Below are 23,418 nucleotides of genomic sequence, written 5' to 3'. Positions count from 1 at the left end.
AAAGGAAAGGCCTTCCTCTGTCCAGACTGAGTATTGCCAGATGGATATCATCAGCTATCCTGAAATGTCACGAGAAAGCGGGTAAGCCGCTCTGTTCTAAAGTGAATGCACATTCCACAAGGAAGATGGCGACTTCAATGGCCTTGTTCGCAGGAGTGTCGCTGCCTGACATCTGCAGAGCAGCAACGTGGAAGAGCGTGCATTCATTTACAAGACACTACTGTCTGGACACTGCGTGGAAAGAGGACACGGCAGTGGGACAAGCTGTTCTGAAACGCCTATTTCAATAAGGTATGATTTGATGGTAGACTTTTATTTCTATACAGTATTTTCATTTATGATTGAACATGTGTGTATATATATATATATATATATATATATATATATATATATATATATATATATATATATATATATATATATATATATATATATATATATATATATACACATGTTCAATCTGCATTTATGGTGTTATTTTTGATATGTATTATTATATCATTGACTTGCTGCAGAACTTCCTTCTGGGTCCTGTCCTGGAAACGCTACAAATTTTGTGAGCACTTCTTACTAATCTTATACAAGCATGTGAATCTATGAAAGATGTAATACTGGTGAAGGAATTAGTTACTTACCTGTACACTATAGTTCTCCAGTATTATCTTTCATAGATTCACATGCGCCCGCCTCCCCGTTTCTCAGGCAGAACATGTTCTCGGTATTTATCCATGTCTCTCACTCGGGGACGGAAATCTGAGGCAGGAAGCTTCTGCTGGGGAGTGTGAGGGCAGGGCAGCAATGCTGATTGGCTGACTTTTGGACCAAATAATGAGATGGTCTGGTTACCAAATGCTACAGTCCCTATGGGCTTTTCTATGCAGTTTTCTTCTCTATGATACTGCTTTGGTCATTCTGTTACCGTGAGACTCCCACCATGACGACGGGGAAGATACAAGCATGTGAATCTATGAAAGATAATACTGGAGAACTATAGTGTACAGGTAAGTAACTAATTCCTTCCCATGATACACTGGGCCAGGGACAGACTAATTTGCATATAGCCAGGTTCTGAGCTGGGATGGTGCAGTGAGCTAAAAAACGGTGTTGGATTAAGCCCTGATCTCTTGACTGGGTGAGAGTATTCTGCTTAATTCAGAAACTCTGTCCATCACCACCCCCTGTTTAATTAGCAAGCCCACCAGCAGCATTTGGTTTACAATCCCTGGGAACACCTGGTGCACTGTACTAGGGTCTGACAAGTAAACCAAACCAGCCAATCATGGGGTTACTAATCCAAACATCAATTTATCATAGGGAGCACTTGCACTGTGGCACTGAATAGCAGTGGCACAGTGCCCAAAGCATCTATAACCAGCAAAAACCCATGAGGCAACAGCAAACAATGGAAGGGAGACCCACGCCAACAGTGCCAGGTCTAACAGTTTGTCATTGTGAAATTAAATCAAGTGGAGGTATTTCATAAAGTGTAGGAAGGACCTCAATAGTGGTGGAGCGCAGCCTCAGTCGTGGTCGAACAGGTGCCGACTGTGCATCAGAAAGGACAATTGATGCCTCATCTTCCCCATGAGGGAAGGAGTTCGAATACAGCCTTCCTCAAGACCAGTCAGATATTGTTACACAAAGCTTGCCATCATCACTAATGACTTAGGCAACCACTTCTGATCCCATACCTCCCATTTCCTGGGCAAGGGCATCTAGATGTCAGTTGCATTAGTCAAATAAAACTAGCACTCTCTTTCAGGACTATCTCCTTGTGTTCCTCGACATTTATGCAGCAATTGAAAGGATCAACTATCAAGACTTCCTGAAAAGCTTCCCATCACAAAATGGCTTTGATAACCTATTGCTGCAGTGCTTCACTTCCCACATGACCGACAGTTAGTGGTACCTGAAGATCAGAAAATATATTCCCATCTTGTGTCTGGGCATCTTTATCTTGTACATAACCTTTCAGGAGTACTTCTGTCTTGAAAGAAATTAATGATTTATCAGTACATACTGCTTGAAAATGTAGTGATTGAGATCACTTGATTTCAAAAGACCAGAGCTACTAAACGCCATGCCAGCTTGGGCAAGGTCAAGTGGAAGAGTAACTCATGGCAACAAACTTTGACTGATTTGCACCGTAACTATCAAAGAGTAATACATTTCTTGCCCTTTGCTTTTAAAAACACATCACTACGAAAGCTCTGAGACCTTATCTAAAACTTTTTGTTCTGCATAAACACACAGGGACCTTTCCTAATTTCAGATTTTTCAATCAGCCATTTCGCCACTGTTTATTGCTCTTGTTCGAAATGGACAGAGGACACACCATCCATGGGGGTGTCCGAACAGCCACCAGGCATCCCTGACCTAGTAGTTATGATCAAGATCTCTGATGGTTAATACGACGCATACATTAATGATCGCACCAGATTTGAAAAAGAAATACAAGAAGGATAATGGCAGTAGACCAGCTTTGCACACACGTTCTGGAGCTCCATCAACTCCACCTCTGTCACCCAGCATTTTCCTGATTTGCTGTGGTTCCAGAGATATGTTTTTTAAAATTATTCTAATCCTGTTGGCTGGCAGCTTGATATAAGCCAGGCATGTCTATTCTTTCATTCTGTTGCCTTTTACATGATCTGTGGTTCTTGTTCATCAGAAGCAGTGGCTCAGCTTCGACCACTGTGCTCCTTTACTTGTTCAGGGCGGAAACATGATCCCAAAAGCTTAGCATGTTGATCTCTACTACAGAAACCCATATATTCTGAAAACGCTACATGTTGTGATAAAATAGTCAAACTGGAAACTTTAAAGGCTGTCCCCAGACTTGAAAGAGGACCACTGGCTGAAGTGGGTCAACTGAAAAAAAAAAAAAATACATGTTCAAGGCATGTGTGCTGTAGATACACATGCTTTGTATACTCCTGCCATCTAGTGATGGGTCCAAATGTTTGCAAGTTGGTTTTCTTCGAGGAAGTCTTTCCTAGCCTCGAGGTAAGGTGACTCCTCCTTTGATTGATAGTGCGCATGGTCATCAACTCAATTGTTAGATTGTTTTTTCCACCATCGGGTTCGGATGTGTATTGCTGCGCTCTGGTTCGAAACTGTTTTTCAGGGTCCCTTCGACGTGCAATCCCCTCTACCCTTGACTGTATTGTTTCTGTATGAGTTTCCCATTTCTCTGCATATAGTTTCGTCATCGGAATCGACTTTCTATCAGAAAACTTTGTGAACGGTCTTTGAAGCCTAACCGCGCCCAGTCAGCTCTCCGTCAATGGATTGGACTCTGTTTTAATTCTGTCCTCAGTGTCACGCAAAGTATCTGATCACTGACTCGCACAAGGTGTGCAGCCTGTGCTTGTCTCTGGAGCACAAGGAAGAAGACTGCGACACTTGCAGATTGTTCTGAACGAAAAAGACTATTTGTGACCGCCGGGCACACTTCGAGAGATGCAGCATAAAAGCATCGAAGACATGCGGATATGTTCGGTGAAGATTCCGGTCAAGAAGAGATCGAGTCATCAGCAGCAGAGGAGGAGGAAGCCTATCTCTGAAAAAAAGACTCAGACTCGTAGCTCGAGATAGACACGGACGTCGAAGAACTGCCGCAGGGACAAGGTGACTTGCGTACCAAAGACCTCTTGCCCCACAAACTCTGAAAAAACACAAGGCTTCGGCACCACCTCAGCCTCCTGGCCAGGGTCAGCACCGAGATGACGTTTCCGACGCCTCGTGTCCGGGCCCGGCACCAAAACTACCAGTCAATCCTTCCGGCTCGGTACTGAGTGGACAAAACTCCTCCTCAGAGCCGAAAGCCTCTGGTTCCAAGCACAAATCAGGCTTGGAGCCGAAATCCTCTGTGCCGAAAGCTAAGCAGCCTTCAGAGCCAAAATCTTCAACGCCAAAAGGTCAGCCTCCGTTTGCACCGAAGACTTCGGTGCCGTAACCCCCTTTGGATCCAAACCTGGACACTATTCCATTACCACCCGATCCGAAGCAAAAGAAACTGCATATTAACCCCGACCACTGGCCATATTCACTTGAAAATAAATAACACAGAAAATCCTTGTGTCTATAATAACGGTGTGTGCTAGAAGTAACAGACTATGTGGAAGTATCAATTCTCCATGGGGGAGAAATCCCTTTAGCGCAAAAAAATTAGAAAATGTGATTCAAAACTACCTAGTGACAGCAAAAATGATCTAACTTTATTGGCTTGCTCTCGCAAGCAGGGTTAAAAAGCAGTGCAAACAGCAGTCTGGAAATTAGACTGCAGGTTCTCCACACACGGTCAACATGTTTCAGCCGGGCTTTTGTCAGGACCACAAAATAAATACAAAGGTGCTACTAAAGTGAAACAACGCAAAAAGTGCATTGACACTATTGTGTACTAAAGATACTAGACCATTGTTCCAGTGTGTCCTTTCCGTAATACTGGAAATACCTAGAAAAATAAAGAAATAGGCATCTATCAGGTCAAGAAACATAACTCTGTGAATTACAACACACACCTAATTAAATACTGAAAGGATCCTTAATGTATCCTTCACATCACAAAGTAGTGAGAAGGGCAGAAAAGAACTCGCCCAACTTGATGGATATATAAAGCCTCACCTTAACCTGGCGGCAGCTCAGGGAACAGGGCCCGCTCTATATAAAAAAAAGAGTATATACCTCTGTGTCAAATCTCTATTTCATCATGTGCACACAGATTTATACATTAAAAGACATAGAATTGCCTGTACTGCTCAAGTAATTATATGTACACTGCATCCAATGTTCAGAATTCTCCAAAGTGATAATTCTTGAAGAGTTTTCATTTGTTATCTCCTCTATCCATTGTACCTCTACCAGCATATACTACTAACTACATTATAGAGGAACAGCATGGACCAAGAGTCCATAGTGGCTATCAAAAGCTGGTAAACATAGTTGCAGCTTACCACAAAGAAACGTGGCAATTTTTGAAAATGCTGAGAGAAATTAGTAGTTAAATTATTTAGCAGTCAACTCCGTAGTCAGTCCTTGAAAAAACTGACATGTCATTGTTTCTGTTTAGCGTAGAAATCACTCACTCGTCAAAGGACTCCATACAGCAAAATCACGGAGTAGCAACTCTAGAAGGTAGTGCCTTCAGAGTGAAGCCCCCAAAGTGAATGCGCATTTTAACCATGCAGCGCGGCATCTTCTTACCTATCCGTCAGTACCCCGTCGCGGACTGTGGCTGCAACTGGAGGTACTGAACGGAAGGCGCCGTTCATTTTTAAAGTGTGTTCAATCAAGGCTTATTGCCGGCAGCTGGTGAAGGACCCAAAACTGGTTGTCCAAGGTGCCTGATTACACCGTGGTTCCGTGTCTCTGCGCATGTGCAGAACTTACACTGATCTCAATGCGCATGTGTGGTGGTAGCGCATTAACCTTACTACTGAACGCGCATGTGTGGTGGTTGCGCGTTAACCTTAGAACTTAAGATCTGTTCAATGTTACTGCGTGCTGTAGCAGTTATAGATCCTGGAGTCTATGCTCTTTCAGTGGCAAGCAAACTCAGGACAAGAGCAGGTCATTCATTTATGCTCAAAAGTACGTGAAGGACCCCTCGAAAAACTCTTCTTTATGCCTGATAAAACTGCTGCACGCTGTATAGGCAGTTGTATGTAAATGAAAGGCTGATCTTTTCGCGCATGATTAGTAAGTGCGCGTTCTTTCTGTACTTTTACCCTATTAGATAATCATAAATAATATAGACAGTTGTCGTGCGTGGAGCTATCGTAGTATCAGTACCTGCTCCACCCGTAAGTACATTTCTATGCAAATGGAAAAGACAACAGTCACATATTCAGCCAGAGAGAATAAAATCCCAGTGCACATACGGTTAGTGTGATTCTCAACAATCTTCACCATTTCACAAAAGCTGCCTCGGTGTACTAGTGTATCATAATCTATCTAGGCTATCTCTGAAAAAATCTTCTTGAAGACATATGTTGACGTAAGGTTTCCTATGACCTAGTCAAGCACATTGTCAGTCCTTCTCAGTGCTACCAGTACATTATATAGAGTGCAGATGAAAACGAACAAGACTACATATTCCAAGTATACTGAGTGTATAATTCATAGCAATAGCCAGGGCATGTCATCATTGAGGCCTCTAGTATCCGTATGAAGCCTGAAAACCCAGCGTTGTTCTTGGTTGAGTAGAAATTTAGAGAAACCTGTAATGTGCGATGGAATATACGGTTGCTCAAGGACTACCCAGGTCATATCAGTTTCTGAATGCTTTTGATCTATAAAGCGATTGGTCAATTTCATTGACCTTTTCTTGCAGCGAATTGTACTTTTGTGCTCAAGAATTGTGGTTTTCACTTTACGCGTGGTCATGCCCATGTAGCGCAAGCTACATTAGCATATAATCATGTAAACCAATTTTTCGCTGTTGCAATTGGTATGTTTTGACAGCATCCAAGGACGATATGTTCCAATGTCAATTTCCGTAGTGTATTTTGTTTGTTCACACACAGCACGAGAACCACAAGGAAAATGTCCCTTTACTGGTGCTAAGCCCCACAAAGTCGTTTGATGACCTGTCTTTTTTGTAATCAGTCTTGTGTGGACAATCATATCTTTGATGTTTGGACTTCTTTTGAACGCAAATAAAGGGGGAGGTAATGGCAAGTCTCCAATGTTGAGAATTCTCCAGTGTTTGAGAATGCTCTTCTTTGTCGTTCGAGTACCCACTTAAGGTGTTACCACAAGTTAAGTCTCTCCTGTTCTTCTTTAAGCGGTGTAATTTCAATCAGAGCTTGTCTGTTGTTATTGGCCGCTCTCTTCTTTGACTTGTGGATGGTACTAGCTGGGTAATTCCTCTGTTTCAGTTGGAGAGCCAGCTGTTTGGAATGTTCCTCATATTTCGTCAGAGACGTACAGTTACGTTGAACACGTACAAATTGCCCAAAGGGCTGGTTCTCACGGAGAGCTTTAGGGTGAAAACTCCGATGTGATAGTAATGAGTTACGTGCCATAGGTTTGCGGTGTAGCTCGAAATCCAGGTTGTTTCCTTCTGGGAAAATCCGCACATCCAGAAAAGGTAAACTTATCTTTGAAAATTCAAACGTAAATTTCAGGAACTCATTCCTTGTGTTCATCCATTGATGGAATGATATGATGGTACCAGGGGAACCTCTCCATACCACAAAAATATCATTGATATAGCGTTTCCATACTTGGATGTGCTGTACAAAGGTATTATTCTCTTTCAGAGTCTCGGATTGCTCAGAATTGTGTACATAGAGATTCACCAAACTTGGACCGAAAACACTGCCCATGGAAGTCCCGGATGTTTGGAGAAACAGCTCTTCTTCAAATTTAAAGAAATGTTCCTTCATGGCCAGTTTAGCACAGGCCGTGATGAAATGTACCGGAGTTATACTATCCATGGTGGCGTTATTAAGCAATGTCTCAATAGTTGATAGCGTCTCATCTTGTGGTATGCAAGTATACAATGATTCGACATCAAACGAGACTAAATAGTCTTGTTCAGTGTCAAAAGATGTTTCTGCCAAACGGCATAGTAGATCCTTGGTATCTTGTATATACATAGGCATTCTGCGTACTAGATGTCTCAAGAAGAAATCCATGAAAGTCGATAAAGGCTCCAAAATGGAACCGATACCAGAGATGATAGGCCTCCCTGGCGGTGGTAGCTGCTCCTTATGTATCTTCGGCAATACATATAAATAAGGGATGATAGGATGAGCAGTTACTAAAAAAGAGGCCTCATGATCAGTTATCCACCCTTCTTCTTTTGCTTCATCTACCAATCCCTTGATAGTCAAAGCCAAGCGTGTGGTAGGATCCATTTTCAATGATCGATAAAATCTGGTATTGTCGAGCTGGCGTCTGCACTCTGCTCTTTATGTTGCTGTGTCCAAAATTACAGTATCCCCGCCTTTGTCGGCCGGTTTGATTGTGATGGATTCATCCTCGGCCAGTCTTTGTAGTGCATGGTATTCGTGTTTCGGCAAGTTCTGAAATTGTCTCTTGTCTTTTTGGCATAAAGTAGAAACATCCTTCAAGACTGCCTAGTCACCGGTAATGATTTCAACAGGAATCATATGTTCATGGGGATTAAACGTTGAACCCGTGTTAGATCCCGTGTTAGATCTGTCCTCATTATCATTGTTCAAAGGTTTATCTTGAAAAAAGGACAAGTCTTATTTTACGAAAAAAAGAGGTCAACTTCTGTCTCACTTGAAATGTATCACCTTTAAAGGTGGGTACAGATCCCAAACCCTTCTCCAAAACTTTAAGGATAAGGGTCACACACCCCCTAACTCTCCCTCCCCCAACAAACAGTGACTTGCCCAGGCTTCCGCCTGATTATACCCCACCTGTCGGGGTAGAATTCCGAATTCCTCCCTATTTGGCAGTCTACAACATCAAACAAAATGGGTGCTTGGAATTATCCAACATGGTTATTGCCTTGAGCTTACCAGCAATCCCCCAAACATTCCACCAGGATCTCACAAGTTATCTCCAGAACACATTCACTTGTTAAAACAAGAGGTCCAGTCACTTTTTTTTTTTTTTTAGTTAAACTTTTTATTTGCAGACATACAGATGATGGAGGTCCAGTCACTTTTACTAAAAGGAGCAATAGAGCCAGTTCCAATACGGTACCAGGGCTCAGTGGTTTACCCTCTGTACTTTCTCATCCCCAAAAAGGATGATTACCTAAGACCTATTCTACATCTGAGAGAGCTAAACCATTAAATACTGTTAGAGCATTTTCATATGGTGACACTTCAACAGGTACTCCTACTTTTACAAACAGCAGTCTTTGTCTACTCTAGATTTAAAAGACCCATATTTGCATGTTCAAATTCACCCAGCTCATCGAAAATACCTGAGATTTGTGATAGCAGGCAAGCACTACCAGTTCAAGGTACTTCCCTTCGGAGTGACTACAGCGCTCAGATTTTTTACTAAATGCCTGGCAGTAGTCGCTGCTCACCTCCGATAACAATTTAAGTCTTCCCCTACCTAGACCACTGGCTCATCAAAGCCAGCACTCACCAAAACTGTCTGCAGCACACACTAATGGCAATAGATCAACTTCTTCGACTAGGCTTCACCATCAATGCACAAAAATTTGACCTGCATCCCTTACAGATATTCTTATCTAGTAGCCACGCCATTAAACAATTTCAGCCCAACCAAGCATTACCAGCCAGAGTGTTCATGCAACTAACAGGAATGATGGTGTCTTGCATAGCAGTTGTACCCCATGGAAGGCTTCACATGCACCCCCTACAAGAGTGCTTAGCAAGTCAGTGGAATCAATCACAGGGTCGATTAACCGATCTAGTGTTGGTAGACGGCCATACGCATTGCTCTCTGCAGTGGTGGAATCCACAAACCTTATTACCAGGTCAACCTTTCATCAACCCTGTTCCACAGATCGTGCTCACAGCAGACGCATTTCTAACAGGTTGGTTACACAATACAAGGCATGTGGAGCAATACACATAAAACTCTCCACATCAACTATCTAGAGCTCTTAGCTGTCTTCCTAGCATTAAAAGATTTTCAAACCCATCTCACAGCCAAAACTATCCTAGTCTGGACGGACATCGTGACTGCAATGTATTATGTGCAGAAGCGAGGGGGTGTACACTCTCTCCAACTGTCAACACTCGCTCAAACTATTTGCAATTGGGCGATCCATCACAAGATTTATCTCCTGGCAGTTCTCCTTCCATACTTCTAACAGTGGGGATTTCCACAAATAGACCTATTCTCTACGGCCGAAAAACATAAAATGCCCAAACTTTGGCTCCAGGTACCCACACCTGCGATCAAAGGGCAGTGCCCTATGGATGAACCGGTCAGGGATATTTGCATATGCTTTTTTGCCTCAGTCATCCATGTTTGGTTCGGAAGCTCAGGCAAACATCCCTCACAATAAATCTGGTAGCTCCCACATGGGCTTGTCAACCATGGTACACCACCCTGTTGGAGCACATCAAAAACTACACCTGAACTCTAGTATCCTCAAAAAGAACCATTGAGAAATCAGACATCCAAATCCCAAAGAACTGAATTTAGCGATCTGGCTTCTGAAGTCTTAGTTTGGTTACTTAAATATACCACCAGACTGAATGAATATTTTAAAATAAACAAGAACGCCTACCACCAGAGCTTGCTATGCTGCAAAATGGAAAAGATTTGCTGTATATTGCAACAACAACAATATCAATCCTTTATATGCTTCTATATGAAACATTATTTTTTAATTGTTACATTTACAACGAGCAGGACTAGCTTACACGTCTATTCATTTGCACCTTGTAGCTGTAGCTGCATACTTACAAAATAAGCAACATCTGTCACTATTCAGAGTTTCAGTAAGCAAGGTCTTCGTGGAAGGTTTAAAAAGGGTAATACTACAAAGGATTCCTCCTGCCCCAGTGTGCTCGCAAGGCTCATGGGTCCACCTTTTGAACCATTACACAAATGCCCTTTACAGTTCCTCTCATGTAACGTTGCTTTTCTCATTGCTATCACGTCACTTAGGAGAGTTGGTGAGCTAGAGTCATTAATTCTAGAAGAACCTTTGGTTCAGCTGCACAAAGTCAGGATAGTTCTCCGTACCAAACCCCAAATTCCTTCCCAAAGTAGTTTCTGCTTGGGTTTTTGTTATGGTAGTCAAGACTATATAAACTTATTTGCATTTGCACTTTATGATCGTTGTTTATCCGGTAGGGCGATCTAATGTTTAAAATTTGTATCAATGTTTTTTATCTAATTTTTAACGAGGGTTTTAAAGTATTGTAATTTTATTTGTGATTTTATGGTCGATGTACCGAAATAAAGCTTTTGAATGGAATGCAATGGTTTCTGCTTTTCATATAAACCAATCGGTTGAGTTACCAGTTTTCTTTCCTCAACCTGATTCCATATCAGAACATGCTCATCACACGCTTGACGTTAAAAGAGCTTTATTGTACTACATAGATAGAACAAAAGACTTCCACAAAACAACTGTTTGTAGCATTTGCTCCACCGCATAAAGGCAATCCTATCTCTAAATCTGGTATTGTGAGATGGATTGTTAAATGCATTCAAACATGCTAGGCTAAAGCGAAAGGACTTTTGACTATCCCCCATAGAGCACGTTCCACTCACAAAATAGGGGCTTCTGTGGCTTTTTAGGTAACGTCCCTCCAGCTGACATATGTAAAGCAGCTACATGGTCTAAACCACACACATTTACCAAACACTATTGTGTAGATGTGTTTGCACGACAACAGGCTAATGTAGGCCAAGCAGTACGTAAAACACTGTTCCTAACAACTACAACATCTACAGGTTATCCCCCGCTTTGGGAGTATAGTGCTTTATAGTCTATGAAAAGCATGTGTATCTACAGCATACATGCCTCGAACTGATATTGTTACTTACCCAGTAAGCATCTGTTCCCGTCATGTAGAGCTGTAGATTCACATGCGCCCAGCCGCCTCCCCGGGTACTTGTAATTGTTGTAGTTCTTCACTATACATTTGTACGCATGAACATCTCTCTACTACACTTACTTACTCCATTCTCACCCTCTTGTGGCAAAACCATGACCATGCGAACTATCACCGAAGAAAGGAGTCACCTTACCTCGTGACTAGGAACGACTTCTTCGAAGAAAAACAACTTGCAAACACCCTGACCCAACACTAGATGGCAGGAGTATTCAAAGCTTGTGAATCTACAGCTTTACATGCCAAAGAACAGATGCTTACTGGGTAAATAACATTATCCTTCCTCTGTCAGCCCCTACATTGCTGTAGTAGTGTCCAGGTCAGATAGTGAGGTTTCCACTTCAATTCCGTTGCCATTTGTGCCATGGTTCATATTCCGGAACCATTTTTTTAAAACTGGACATTCACTAAGACATCTTGGGGGTTTTACGTTGGAAGAAGTAAGAGGTTTCTTAATTGGGCATCATATTCCCTTCCTTGAAGGATATTTGGAACTGTAAAGATTTTAAAGCTAGAGATAGTCCCACCAGTCTCTGTTTTAGCTCTTGTCTTAAATGTACAGCCTTAACTCTGGCATGAGTCTGAAACCACCTGAGAGCTCTCCTGGTAAATAAAGCGTTCAGGGTTCAGCTGGAGACCTAGGTTGACTTTTTCTGTATTATAGTATGTAGAGACAATGTAGTGGGACTAATGTTTGTTTTCTCATTGTATGTTTGTGTAAATAAACTGGCAAAGCAATTTAATGATGTCTATTGCTTTAAATCTTGCTTCCCAATTGTGTTTTAACAGACCGTAGTCTTGAGTTTGTTGATGAGATCCATTGGAAATAAAAATACTATCTTGTTGGGTCTGGGATTTCAAATATTACAGCTTGCCTGGTATGGCTTCGGCTCTGAACCTTGGTAAGTCAATCCAACCAATTACGATTAGCTTGTGTGTTTGTAAACTTCTGCATGTCCAGAAATGTCTTGTCGGGGTGATTGAATCGGAAAAGGCAGTGGTTATATCCCACACGTTTAGACTGAAATGCCTGCAGTCGAAATGATAAAACATGCCACAGATTGTATATTTTCTTGAAACATGTTATGGTCAGTACTGTCTGGCACACATGACTAGTCCATGAGCACCTGTGCAACAAAGTTGCCCTGACCTTGAGCACACAATGGATTGTCTTGAACTCAAAGGGAGACATCTGTGACAGTGTGACTGTAATAGTTCTGCTCTGTAAACCGTAGCAGGTCAGGCTCACTTTCGCTCTGAAGCAAAGGGGAAAACTGAACAACTGGAGACTCCACCCCCTTCCAAGTGATGCTGTTATGAAAGTAATAGTCCCAAATTTGTAAGGGAACACGTTGAAAACCAACTTGGACGCAACCTGTAAGTGTTATTACATTTATGATGGATACTTCTAGCATAAATTCACCTTTGAATATTCCTCAGTGCCAGACTGGATCCAGAAAAATTATCTCCATGTAGTGCTCCCACACGGGCCTAATTCCACACCACCCCGGAAATGACAGAGAATAGCGGCATATAAGCCAACTTGCGTGCTGACGTCAGTTGCTTTCTTTCTGTGCCTACCAACGCAGATCTGGAGCTCTACTCCCAATTTTGTAGGTTTATCTGACGATTTCTAAACTGTTTCACCAGTATACTATTGAATGTTGTCTTTACCCAAAAGAACCAGTTTTAAGCCATGCCCAACTGCAGGAAGCAGGTGCCTGTTACTGCTCGGCAGGAGGTGTCTTGGCTCAGTCCACAAATCAGTCATGCGAGAAGTGCAACCCTTATTTGATCAGGCGATCCAAGAATCAGAGGTGATTTTGTATGACCCCAAATACAAGTAGTAGTCACAACGTTCATGTTTGTCCCACACATGTTCCAAGTTGTGCATTTAGATCTGGTCCGGCGGCTGTTCCTGTGACCTCTCAACTTCACGCTCATAATCCTAAGTCCAAAAGCAAGCAAAAAGAAAAAGTCACACTCAACCCCGTACTTCCACTCTGATCCCAAATAGAAGGAGCAAGAACATCATGATGTTTGTTGTACCCCTCCAAGGTCTCTGGCCACAGTACTGATTCCTCAGCTAGTCCTGTAGTGCTCCAAATTTTTGTGGCCTCCGGCAATTCCCGAAACAGACCGTGGCCTTCAAAGAGGCTATCCTGCAAATTTTTAGTGTGCTTCCGGATCCTTTTGCTGCGCCTTCAGGCCCCACAGAACTACGTGGGCCCACAGTCTGGTTACTGCCAGTGGTCTATTCCTGGTTCCGTCTGATACTCTGGGACCAATTACTGGACCCATACAGACAACTAATTCCACCCCGAGTTCCACACCAGTCCCTGCTACACTAATTTCAACGCTGCCAATGTCCCATCCTGAACCAACTTCATCCCTACTGATGTTGCCGGCAGAGGCTTCATTATATTTTGGGGTTGGACTCTGATCCTATGCCAGAGCAAGGGGCGCCCCAAGATATTAATGATGGGGATGGCCTGCTCACTGCATACTGTATTTATAATATCTTAAGTAGACACTGAAAACAATAGTCCCTTTGGGCTCTGTTTTTATGCACACATATACTACTTCCAATCAAAACTCACTCTAACAGCACCAATTAGAACCCAAGAACCTAGTGTAGAAAGATCATGAATCCTTTATTATTCACTGTATAGTAAAAACTTAGTTCTGTTTGTTAAAAACGTATCTCTAGAGAGATCTTATTACACAACATAAAAGTACCTTATTGATTCAAAAACAGCAAATTACACAAAAAAGGGAGAAATGAGAATGTAAATACTAAATCTCAAAACACCCTGACCAGCATGGACACACACTTAGAAAACAATACCATATAGGTGCTCTTGCATCACATACAATATACACATAGGTATTCTTGTTCTGCATAAGATGTTATTTCAGGTTTTCTAGTTGGGCCACATATGTTGGAACCAAGAGTTGTATTTCAAATTTTTATAATACCTTATACATTGATTTACAGCATTCCAGAGGACTTGACAACCTTGACTTGGTATGGTCCTTGACTTCATGCAGAATTGCAGCAAAAAAAGAAAACAAATGTCTTTACAGATATCGTGCAGTTACTTCAGAGCCCTTGTTTCTTTTTAACAAAGCTGTCACTGATTCTTTGATGGCTACTTGGTCAAAGCTTTGTTCTTGTCCGCCTGCAAATAGGCAGGTAAACAGACACCACCGACCGGCTCCTGGTGACCTGTATTTTCTCACAAAGCATCCCACCCCAGTGCGACCTCGACCAGTAAGCTGAATCTGAAGTCATTTCCAACCCCTTCTCCAAACCGAGAATTGAATAGGATGGAGGCTTTTTGCAAGAACATGGTTTCTTCCTCCATGCTAGCCTTACTGTTGTGAATGCTGTTTGTTTGCTGGGTTATTACACACATGCCCTGTGGGACAGGGCATGGGGGGGATCTTGGGTCTCTTTTGCTCCGTCAATTCATGATAATCAAGACACTGCCAGATCTGTTATCCGTGGAAGTCTGGATACCAACGATTGCCAGTGAAGGTCAGTAGATAAGTGTTGTACTTCCTTGACTTCATGGATGTGTTCCACAATATTCACTGGCCATGTACAAGCCTGCTCGATTTCCTGCAGCCGGACACTGCGCTGGTATGCTCTTACTTGGCTGACTCAACGACCACTTCCCGGTCCAGTAACCATCATTACTACCCTTATGAAGTGAAATGAACTCAAACAAGACTATCGGATTAGAGCACCAGCGCGGCACATCTAGGTCCCTCTCCTTTTAATTTCTCACGTCTGAGTTTATACACTGAGAAGTCACCACAACGTTGGATTTTTGGAAATCATTGACTGACAATCTTTCAGGATCTCTGCTCCACTACGAGGTGCAGCTTACGACTCTTACAACAGTAATCAGAAATTTTAAATCTGCACAGCGCTCTCCTGGCAGTGTCTCTCCATAAAGCTTGATCTCGGTCCCCAAACAGTTTCCACAGAGGTCTATACCGCCATATCACGCTCCAGACAGGTCCACATTGCCTATTCTTTTTTACCACCATATGCGCCCTGAAGAAGGTGATACCCAGTAAATGAGTGTTTCACCGAAACGCTTGTTGGCGCCTGAATGAGTTCCTTTTATGAACTGTCTTATCCTATCCAATCTGGATATTTGAGCAATACATTTGAAAAGTGTTTTCTAATGTTGAATCTTTTCCTCATCTTTTGATATTACTTTGCAACTTCAATCCCTTTGCTGTTCTTGAACACCAAGATGAATACAGTTGTTGGTTAAAATTGATTATACATCACTGTTCCATACATTGGAACCTGAACTTTTAGCACGTTTCTAGAATTATTGCTATTCTCTTTCATGTATGAGAGAGGATATCGGAGAATGATACTGTATGTATGTTGCTAGTGATGAACGAGTAAATGTGACTTGGTTTTTCTTCAATCTATATTATGACTTTTCACTGTAAATTGATACTTGTATAGCGCACTACTCACCTGCAAGGGTCTCAAGGCGCTTGTACGAATACCGCTGTGGAACCCATCCTGGCTTTCCCTGTGAGGCGTCCACTCCTGGGCACCCCCAAGGTGGAGGCCAGGCATCCTTAGCGTTGTGGGGGCCGTTGTGGAGATTAAGCAAGCTATTGCCCAGAGTTGCAGAGTGGGACTCCATGATTGGAATAGGCACCGAGGCGAGAATTATCAGGTCCGTGGAATTTTGAGCCCAAGACCCGCCGAGGCGGGGAATTGAACCCTGGTCCCGGGCTAGACCTCTGCATCAGGGTCTGCCACTCTAATCATTGAGCCACACTTCTCCACACCAAATTTACTTAAAATGAAAAAAGAATGTTTATATTCACTTACTTGCTGTGAAGAGCATGGTCATTACTAGCACTATTAGAGTGGTTACATTATAAGCTGACGCATAGCATAGCTTAATCATATAGGTAGAGTCTCCTGTTTGTACGTTGGATACCATGGATTGCCATGAAAGGTCAGTAGAAGTGTTGTAGGATGTGTTCCACAATATTCTCTGGCCATGTACAAGCCTCTCTCATGCACAGGCCTTTGATGCATATCACCTTTTCGGTTAGAAGGCTGACTGTATTACAGTGCTTTAAATGCAGTAGAGAGATGGCGCACTCTTAGAGGCGGTTCGTCCACGCTTAACTATTCCCGCAACTATTCAGAAAGTTTTGAGTTTGTCAGAGGGCTGGCGCATACACAGTGTAGTAGGCATCCCAGTCTGTTTGAGGCCGTGGGCCTGGCAGTACGCGTGTGGGTCAGCAGGGCATCAGTCTTCAGTTCCCCTTCCTCCTCTCGCAGTGGCTTCTAAACCACTTTACTTTGCCTTTAGTCGCAAATGCCCACACAGTGTGGATGCAGGTTTTGACATTTTCTCCCAGGTTGGGTTTCCGTCACGTCTGACAGATTGATCTTACAATTAGTAAAAAATGGTTATGGCCTACCTTGTCTTTCTGGTAGCCCTCTATTTATCCCACGCTACAGTGGGTTTCCACGTGCACCAGTTCATTCTGTTGCGGGGCTTCAGGCATGGTTTGGACCTCTGCCCTCTTAATGCCGTCCTGTGGAAGGACACATTTGAAATGCCCATGCTGGTCCAGATCCTGTCTGCTGTGTCCCTGGATGACAGGATGGTGTTCTTGGACCTGCTGTAGTCTTATTTTCATATACCTGTCCTGCAGACCCAGAGACTTGTGGTTAAAGATAGGCCATGATCATCTTCAGTTTGCTGTGTGTTCTATTTCAGCCTCTTCAGCGCCCCTCTGGTGTTCGTGAAAGTGATGTCAGTGGTCGTAGCCCATTGAGGTCTGGGGTAGCTGTTTTCCTGTACCTCGATCACTGGCTATTGATGGCAGGCTCGATACAGTTAATCATGAACCACCATTGGACGTTGGTGAACCTCTTGACGTCGTTTGGGTTCACTGTCAATTACTGAAAGTCCCCCCTGACTCCATTGCAGAGGCTTCAGTTTATTGGAGCAATTCTGGACACAATGGAGTTAAGGGCTTTCCCTCTGCTATAATGAGTCTAGGATATTCGGACTGTAATCCTGATGTTTTAGGTTGAACCTGGATCCCATTGAGACCAGCTTGGAGGCTTCTTGGTCTCTGCGCTTCCTGCATCCTCCATTGTCTACATTGCCAGGTACCATATGCTGGCTTTGCGGAACTTGAACTTGGTGTGCCCAGAATTAAGGTAATCTGACTGATTAATTTGGATATCTGTAGAGACGGATCCAGCCCTCCAGTGGTAGTTGCTTGAACACAGTTGTTCCAGAGGCAGTCTTTTCTTCCTTCTGTAGTGGACAGTGGTGACTGATAGCATCCCTGTTGGACTGGTCATCTCCAGTGAAGGGCCAGATCCACATCAGTCTGCTTAATTTTTTTTTGTCGTCCTCGAATGCCCAGTGTGAAACGTTTTGAATATTGGGGATGCTGCAAAAACACTTGTCAAGAGTCCCGTTTTGGCTAGTATGGAAAGCAGGACTTCTGTGTGCCTTCCCACCAGTGCATCACCTGCTTCGAGTTCTGGGAAAGATGAAGAGTGACCAGTCTCACATCATCCTAGTGGCTCCGGTTTGGGTGAAGAGAGCGTGGTACCCCTACCTTCTGGGTGTGAGCATCGGTTTTCCTATCAGCCCACCACTTCGCAAAGACCTTTTGTCTCTGCTGCAGGGCATGGTCCTCCACACAAATCTGCACATCCTACATTTACATGTATGGAGATTGAATGGCACCAGTTGACTGCTTTTAATCTGCCACCTGAAGAGAGAGTTGGATGGCATCTTGCCACCAGATGCCCTTCACAACAATTATTTAATGCTGTGCGCTGGGACAGGTTTGTAGTTGTAGTCTGGTGTGGCGTTTGCAAGACTGATAATCACAAGCAAAGCTGTTCGATGTGTTTTTGTTTGTTTTATCTTTGGCCTAGGAAGGTCTTGCAGTGGGGACTGTTAAAGGCTTTTCAGCGTAAATCCATTTCTGGATTCACATGCTGTGCATTGTTCCAGCATCATCCACCCCCCCTTTTGAGCATCGTTGACCACTATTTGGTGATATACCTGACCCTATGCGACGTCAGACGAGGCCCCAGGTGATCCTGTGCGCAGTCACACTCTTCATATATATTTTTTCTGTCATTGAGTCTAAAAGCAACAGAGGAGCTCAAAGTTTTTTTTTCGACAATTCCAGTTTTTTTAAAGAAAATCTAACGATTCATCAAAGGCCGTGAAAAAGACAGCCACGTGGTCTGAGAATGAGGGCTCACGCCCCAAAGATTGAAGACCTCTGCCTAAGATGTAAAACAAACCATCATGTATTATATTGATAGAGCCAAATCATTTAGGAAAACACAGCTACTCTTTTTTTTTTTGTCAAATCTGTTTTTATTAGCATTTTATAAAAGGTGCACTTTACATTGTGAACATCATTGGAGATGCTCGTTGACAAAGATACGTCTGCCATAAATGTGTTATCACATTAGTACGTAAACGTACCAGCAATCACCCATTACAATAGATAAGACATGCAATGCTTGCCCAGAGTTGCTTGAATTGTAGTGCGCCTACCCTTATGCAGACTCAGACTCCGAAATTGTCCAGGGGGGTCATTCGCTGGCTTCTCAAGAGCCTGTGCAATTCAGGGCTGACCCTCCAACTTGAGCTTGCAAACAGATCAGTGACATTGGAAACAAAGAGAAGAATAAAACATGAACTGCGACAACAAGATTCACCCCCCCCGAGAGACCAGCTCTCATCTGTTAACTGTCTCCCCCTCTCCTTCCCTCCCCCGGCACAATCTCCAGCACCCTCCACCCCGTCGCACGCGCTCCTCAACCATGGCTGCTGTGGCGTGAGTATCTAAGCGCCCTTTTGGACCAGGAGGTGAACACACCAGACTACCCTGGCAGGAGAACGGCCCGTGGTATGCACCTGCCCTCTTGCACGCCTCCCACCTCCGTCTCACTTCCCGCGCCTCCCTCCCTGCCTGCCTGCTATAATGCGTCCAACATTTGCTCCCAAAGTGCCGCGATGGGTTCTTTTCGAAGCCCCACCGTCTCCTCCCTACGTATGGCAGTCCCTTCCGCTCTGGCACATACCTGAAATGAGGAAATGATGTCATTTTATTGGGTAATCCTTCTCCCTCTGTCTTTACATCCATCTGGCCACCATGTCTGGGCCTGCCCCCTGTCCCCAAGCCCCAAATAAAAAGCTTGGGGATCTGGTTTGACACAGCCTTGAACTTTTCGGCCCAAGCCACAAAAACCGCAGCTACCTGTTTTGGACTGATGAGGATGCTGCGGAAGGTGCTCCCTCTGCTTCCATTTCAGGCAAGGAGGATCCTGGTCCAGGCCCTTATACTATCTCGCCTGGACTACGGGAACGCTCTCTATATGGGAGTCCCATCCTTTGTCACTCAGAAGCTCCAAGTCACCCAAAACAGTGCGGCCCGTCTACTCTACAATCTTCCTCGCTGGCAGTCAGCAAGGAATGCCCTAAGGGAGCTTCACTGGCTCCCCATAGCGGCTAGAGTTCAATTCAAGGCCATGTGTATTCTACACAAAGCCTTCTATCGCCTGGGCCCTGCAATCTTACAGCCCTTGGTCACTCCCTACGCCCCGTCCCGCGCCCTCCGATCTGGTACCCTCCAACTGGCTACCTCGATCAGAATCAGGAAAGCCCGCTGGGGAGGCCGCTCTTTTTCACACACTGCGGCTAAGCTTTGGAACACCCTTCCTTTACCCCTGAGAGGAACCACTAATCATCTCTCCTTCAGGAAAGCTCTGAAAACCCACTTGTATGCTAAATTCTGCTGATCTGCCCGAGCCCGCGCTAAGTAAGCTTTCAGTCATAAGCGCTACGAGGCCTCCGGGTAGATAGCGCTATACAAGTGCAATTTTCATTTCATTTCATTCAAGGAAATCCACGCTCGAGCACATGGTGGATCATGCGCCTTCCATCTCCTCGTGAGGAGGCGCTGTGCCACCACTATCCCCAAGTCCAGGAAGCGGGATGTCACCTTGTGTTTGGGGGCTCTACTGAAGTGGTGTAGTATATACTTGGGCCAATCAAAGGGTATGGTTCGACCTGTGCAGCTCCTCAGTCCCGCCCCTAGTTCGTCACACCTGGGGCAGCGCGCATCGTTGCGACAGTAGTATTTATTAATCAACTCGGGTGTGAGATAGGCCCTGTGAATAATGAAAAGTTGTATCTCGCGAAATCGCATGTTTCCGGGGATGCGCACCGGACTTTTAAGGACCCTTTCCCATTCTTTGTCCGTTAAGGGCCACCCCAAATCGAGCTCCCACTAGCCTCTAAGGGGATCTAGACTAATCGCTGCGTGTTCCCTTAATGAAGCCGCAAACCAACGAACCAAATGTCTGTCCCTCCCCATGACATGGAGGTATTGCATAGTTAGATGCTGTCTGGGTTCCGTCGTTACATCTCCCCATCGGGCAGTCAGCTTCGCTATCAGTGAGCGGTGCATTAAGAAGCCCCCGGGTGGAGGTCCCTCCTCTGCTACCAGCGTCTCATATGTTGTAAGCTCCCCTTCTCTATATAGGTCCCCCAACGTGTGTACATCAGCCTCCCGCTACTCTGCGAGCATGGAGGATGCGAGTACCCCATCGCCGCTAGGTGAACCCTCTATCGGTATTGCAGGCACATAAGGTGTTGTGCTGCGGGTGAGGTATAAGGCTCTCCGGTAGCACTTGTATGCCATGAAAACACAGCTACTCTTTGTTGCCTTTTCAAAGACACACAAAGGAAGAGCCATTTCTAAATCGGGCATAGCACTTTGGATTGTCAAATGCATCCAAACGTTATGCTAAAGCTAAAAGAAGTTCACCTATCCATCCTAGAGCTCAATCTACTCATCAAAAAGGAGCTTCAATGGTTTTCCAAGAAAATATACCTATAGTGGACATATGTAAAGCAGCTACATGTTCTACACTGCATACATTTACAAAACATTACTGTGTAGATATGCTGGCCCATCAACAAGCCAATGTTGGACAAGCAGTTCTACGTACATTTTTCCAAACAACTGTAACCTCACAGGTTAGCCATCACTTATTGAGGAGGACTGATTTGCAGTGTATGCTAGCTATCTACAGCCACACATGCCTCAAATCAAAAATATTACTTACCCAGTAAGCATCTTTTCGTGGCATGTAGTGTGGAAGATTCACATGCACCCACCCTCCTCACTGGAAACCTTTGTTTGTTACAGATACATCTATGCGTTTCACTAATTCCCTTAGCATGGACATCACACTATACTAGCCTATACTTCCTATTCCATCCTTCAGCCACCTTGCAGATAAACAATCTAAATGGAGTCGATGACCATGCACATTACCAGCAAGAGAAGACTCTGTCACACAGTTGTGTATTCTCTATAGACTGTGACGAGCAAGAGAGATTAACAAGTGATTGAACCACCGAGAAATGTTCTTTAGTAGTATTTGAGAGGGGAAACATCATTTACTACGAAGCAAATAACACGCATAACGTTTACCACGCGTCACTCACCACGCAAAGGTCTTTCCCACGCGTAAGCCTTCAACGACCGTCTTTACCACGCGAGTGGTATTCCTTCCTGTTGTCGTTCTGCAAGTACGATCTGCGTTGGCTTTGGGGGGCTGTGGGGGGGGATTAAGGGGCTGGGGGGGGGGACTGGGGGGAGGCTAGGGGGGTTGGGGGGGTCTCCCCCCCCCCAAAAAAAACCAAGCGGATATTAATAAATAAATAAGAAGAAAACGTTAAAAAAAAACGCTCTACAATGCCTCAAAACGCTGAAGGAAAAGAGCACGTCATAATAGAAGTCCGTTATCAGTTTTGATAGACGTGTTTTGACGCTTGTTTCCGTGGTCGGTGGAAGAAAGGGCTGATGGTGAAAGACGTACAGGGGTAAGATATGAATCAAAACTTTGTAAATTAGGGTATTAATTAAGCGCATTATGAAAAAAATAAAAATATAATGTAAGGGAATCTGTTTATTATTGTTTAAAACATCGATCTTTTCCTTCGTACTGCATGTAGCCTATCAGTATCATTATGTTAATTTAAATGGGACGTCAGATGTTTCGTAACGTTATGATTGCGGAGTAAAAACATGCGTTGTCAAATGCTGCGTGCAAAAGACACATGCGAAGTAAAATTCGCGTGGTAAAGGCATGCGTGGAACTTGAATTCGTTGAATAATCATATATTCATTTGAGAGTCAGAGAATAGATTGTGCATAATATTCGTCCTTATTGTGCAAATCAGTTGTTTGGTTTTTGTACTGCTTTTAACTCCATTCTGAGTTTAGGTCAAGAGATCTCTTGCAAGGGTTTCTCAGCTTTCTTATACTCTGATGTAGCTAGTTTTAAACTATTACTGTACAATCGTGATGAAGGCTGCACACGAGGACGAATCTTATATGAAAGGATAATACCTAAAGCCTGGATAATCTTATTATGATAGGAGGTAGAGGCATCCTCGACTATGCAGTGAATCGGAGGATAGACTTCAGGGTCCTTCATTGCTGTGCCCGAAATCGGGATTTCAGGGTTAGTAGGGTTAGTAGATATAACAGCTGATAGTCTCATGTGTTAATTTGGCGCAAGGCCTAGACAAATATATTTGTTGTTAGATTTAGAGCAAAGTTGTGGTAACGCTACTGGCCAAATTGTGAAAAAGAATGAGAGAATGATCAGTCCATATCGGAGAGAATCTGAATAATGGTCCCCAAGCTTTCTGGAGCAGAAATCAAATTGATAGTGTGGTCATCCTTGAGTAGGTCTGAGACCAATTGTGGGAGGCCTACTGCTTCCATAGAGTTCAATCGGTCCCTAGTGAAAGAA

At 43.8% G+C, this 23,418-nt stretch overlaps 1 protein-coding gene across 1 annotated transcript in view; it reads left to right on the top strand.

The window, feature by feature from the left end:
• SLC71A1 (solute carrier family 71 member 1) overlaps positions 1-23,418 on the top strand; it is a 290,205-nt gene that overhangs the window by 244,631 nt on the left and 22,156 nt on the right. Inside the window, exon 9 of the mRNA XM_086954554.1 lies at positions 12,327-12,439. Coding sequence (XP_086810680.1) covers positions 12,327-12,439 — 113 coding nt within the window. The remainder of the gene's footprint in view (positions 1-12,326; positions 12,440-23,418) is intronic.

This window comes from Lissotriton vulgaris, chromosome 1_1, assembly GCF_964263255.1.
Source record: "Lissotriton vulgaris chromosome 1_1, aLisVul1.2, whole genome shotgun sequence".
Lineage (NCBI taxonomy): Eukaryota > Metazoa > Chordata > Amphibia > Caudata > Salamandridae > Lissotriton > Lissotriton vulgaris.
The sequence above is the reverse complement of the archived record's forward strand: the minus strand, read 5'-3'. Positions and strand labels throughout refer to the sequence as shown.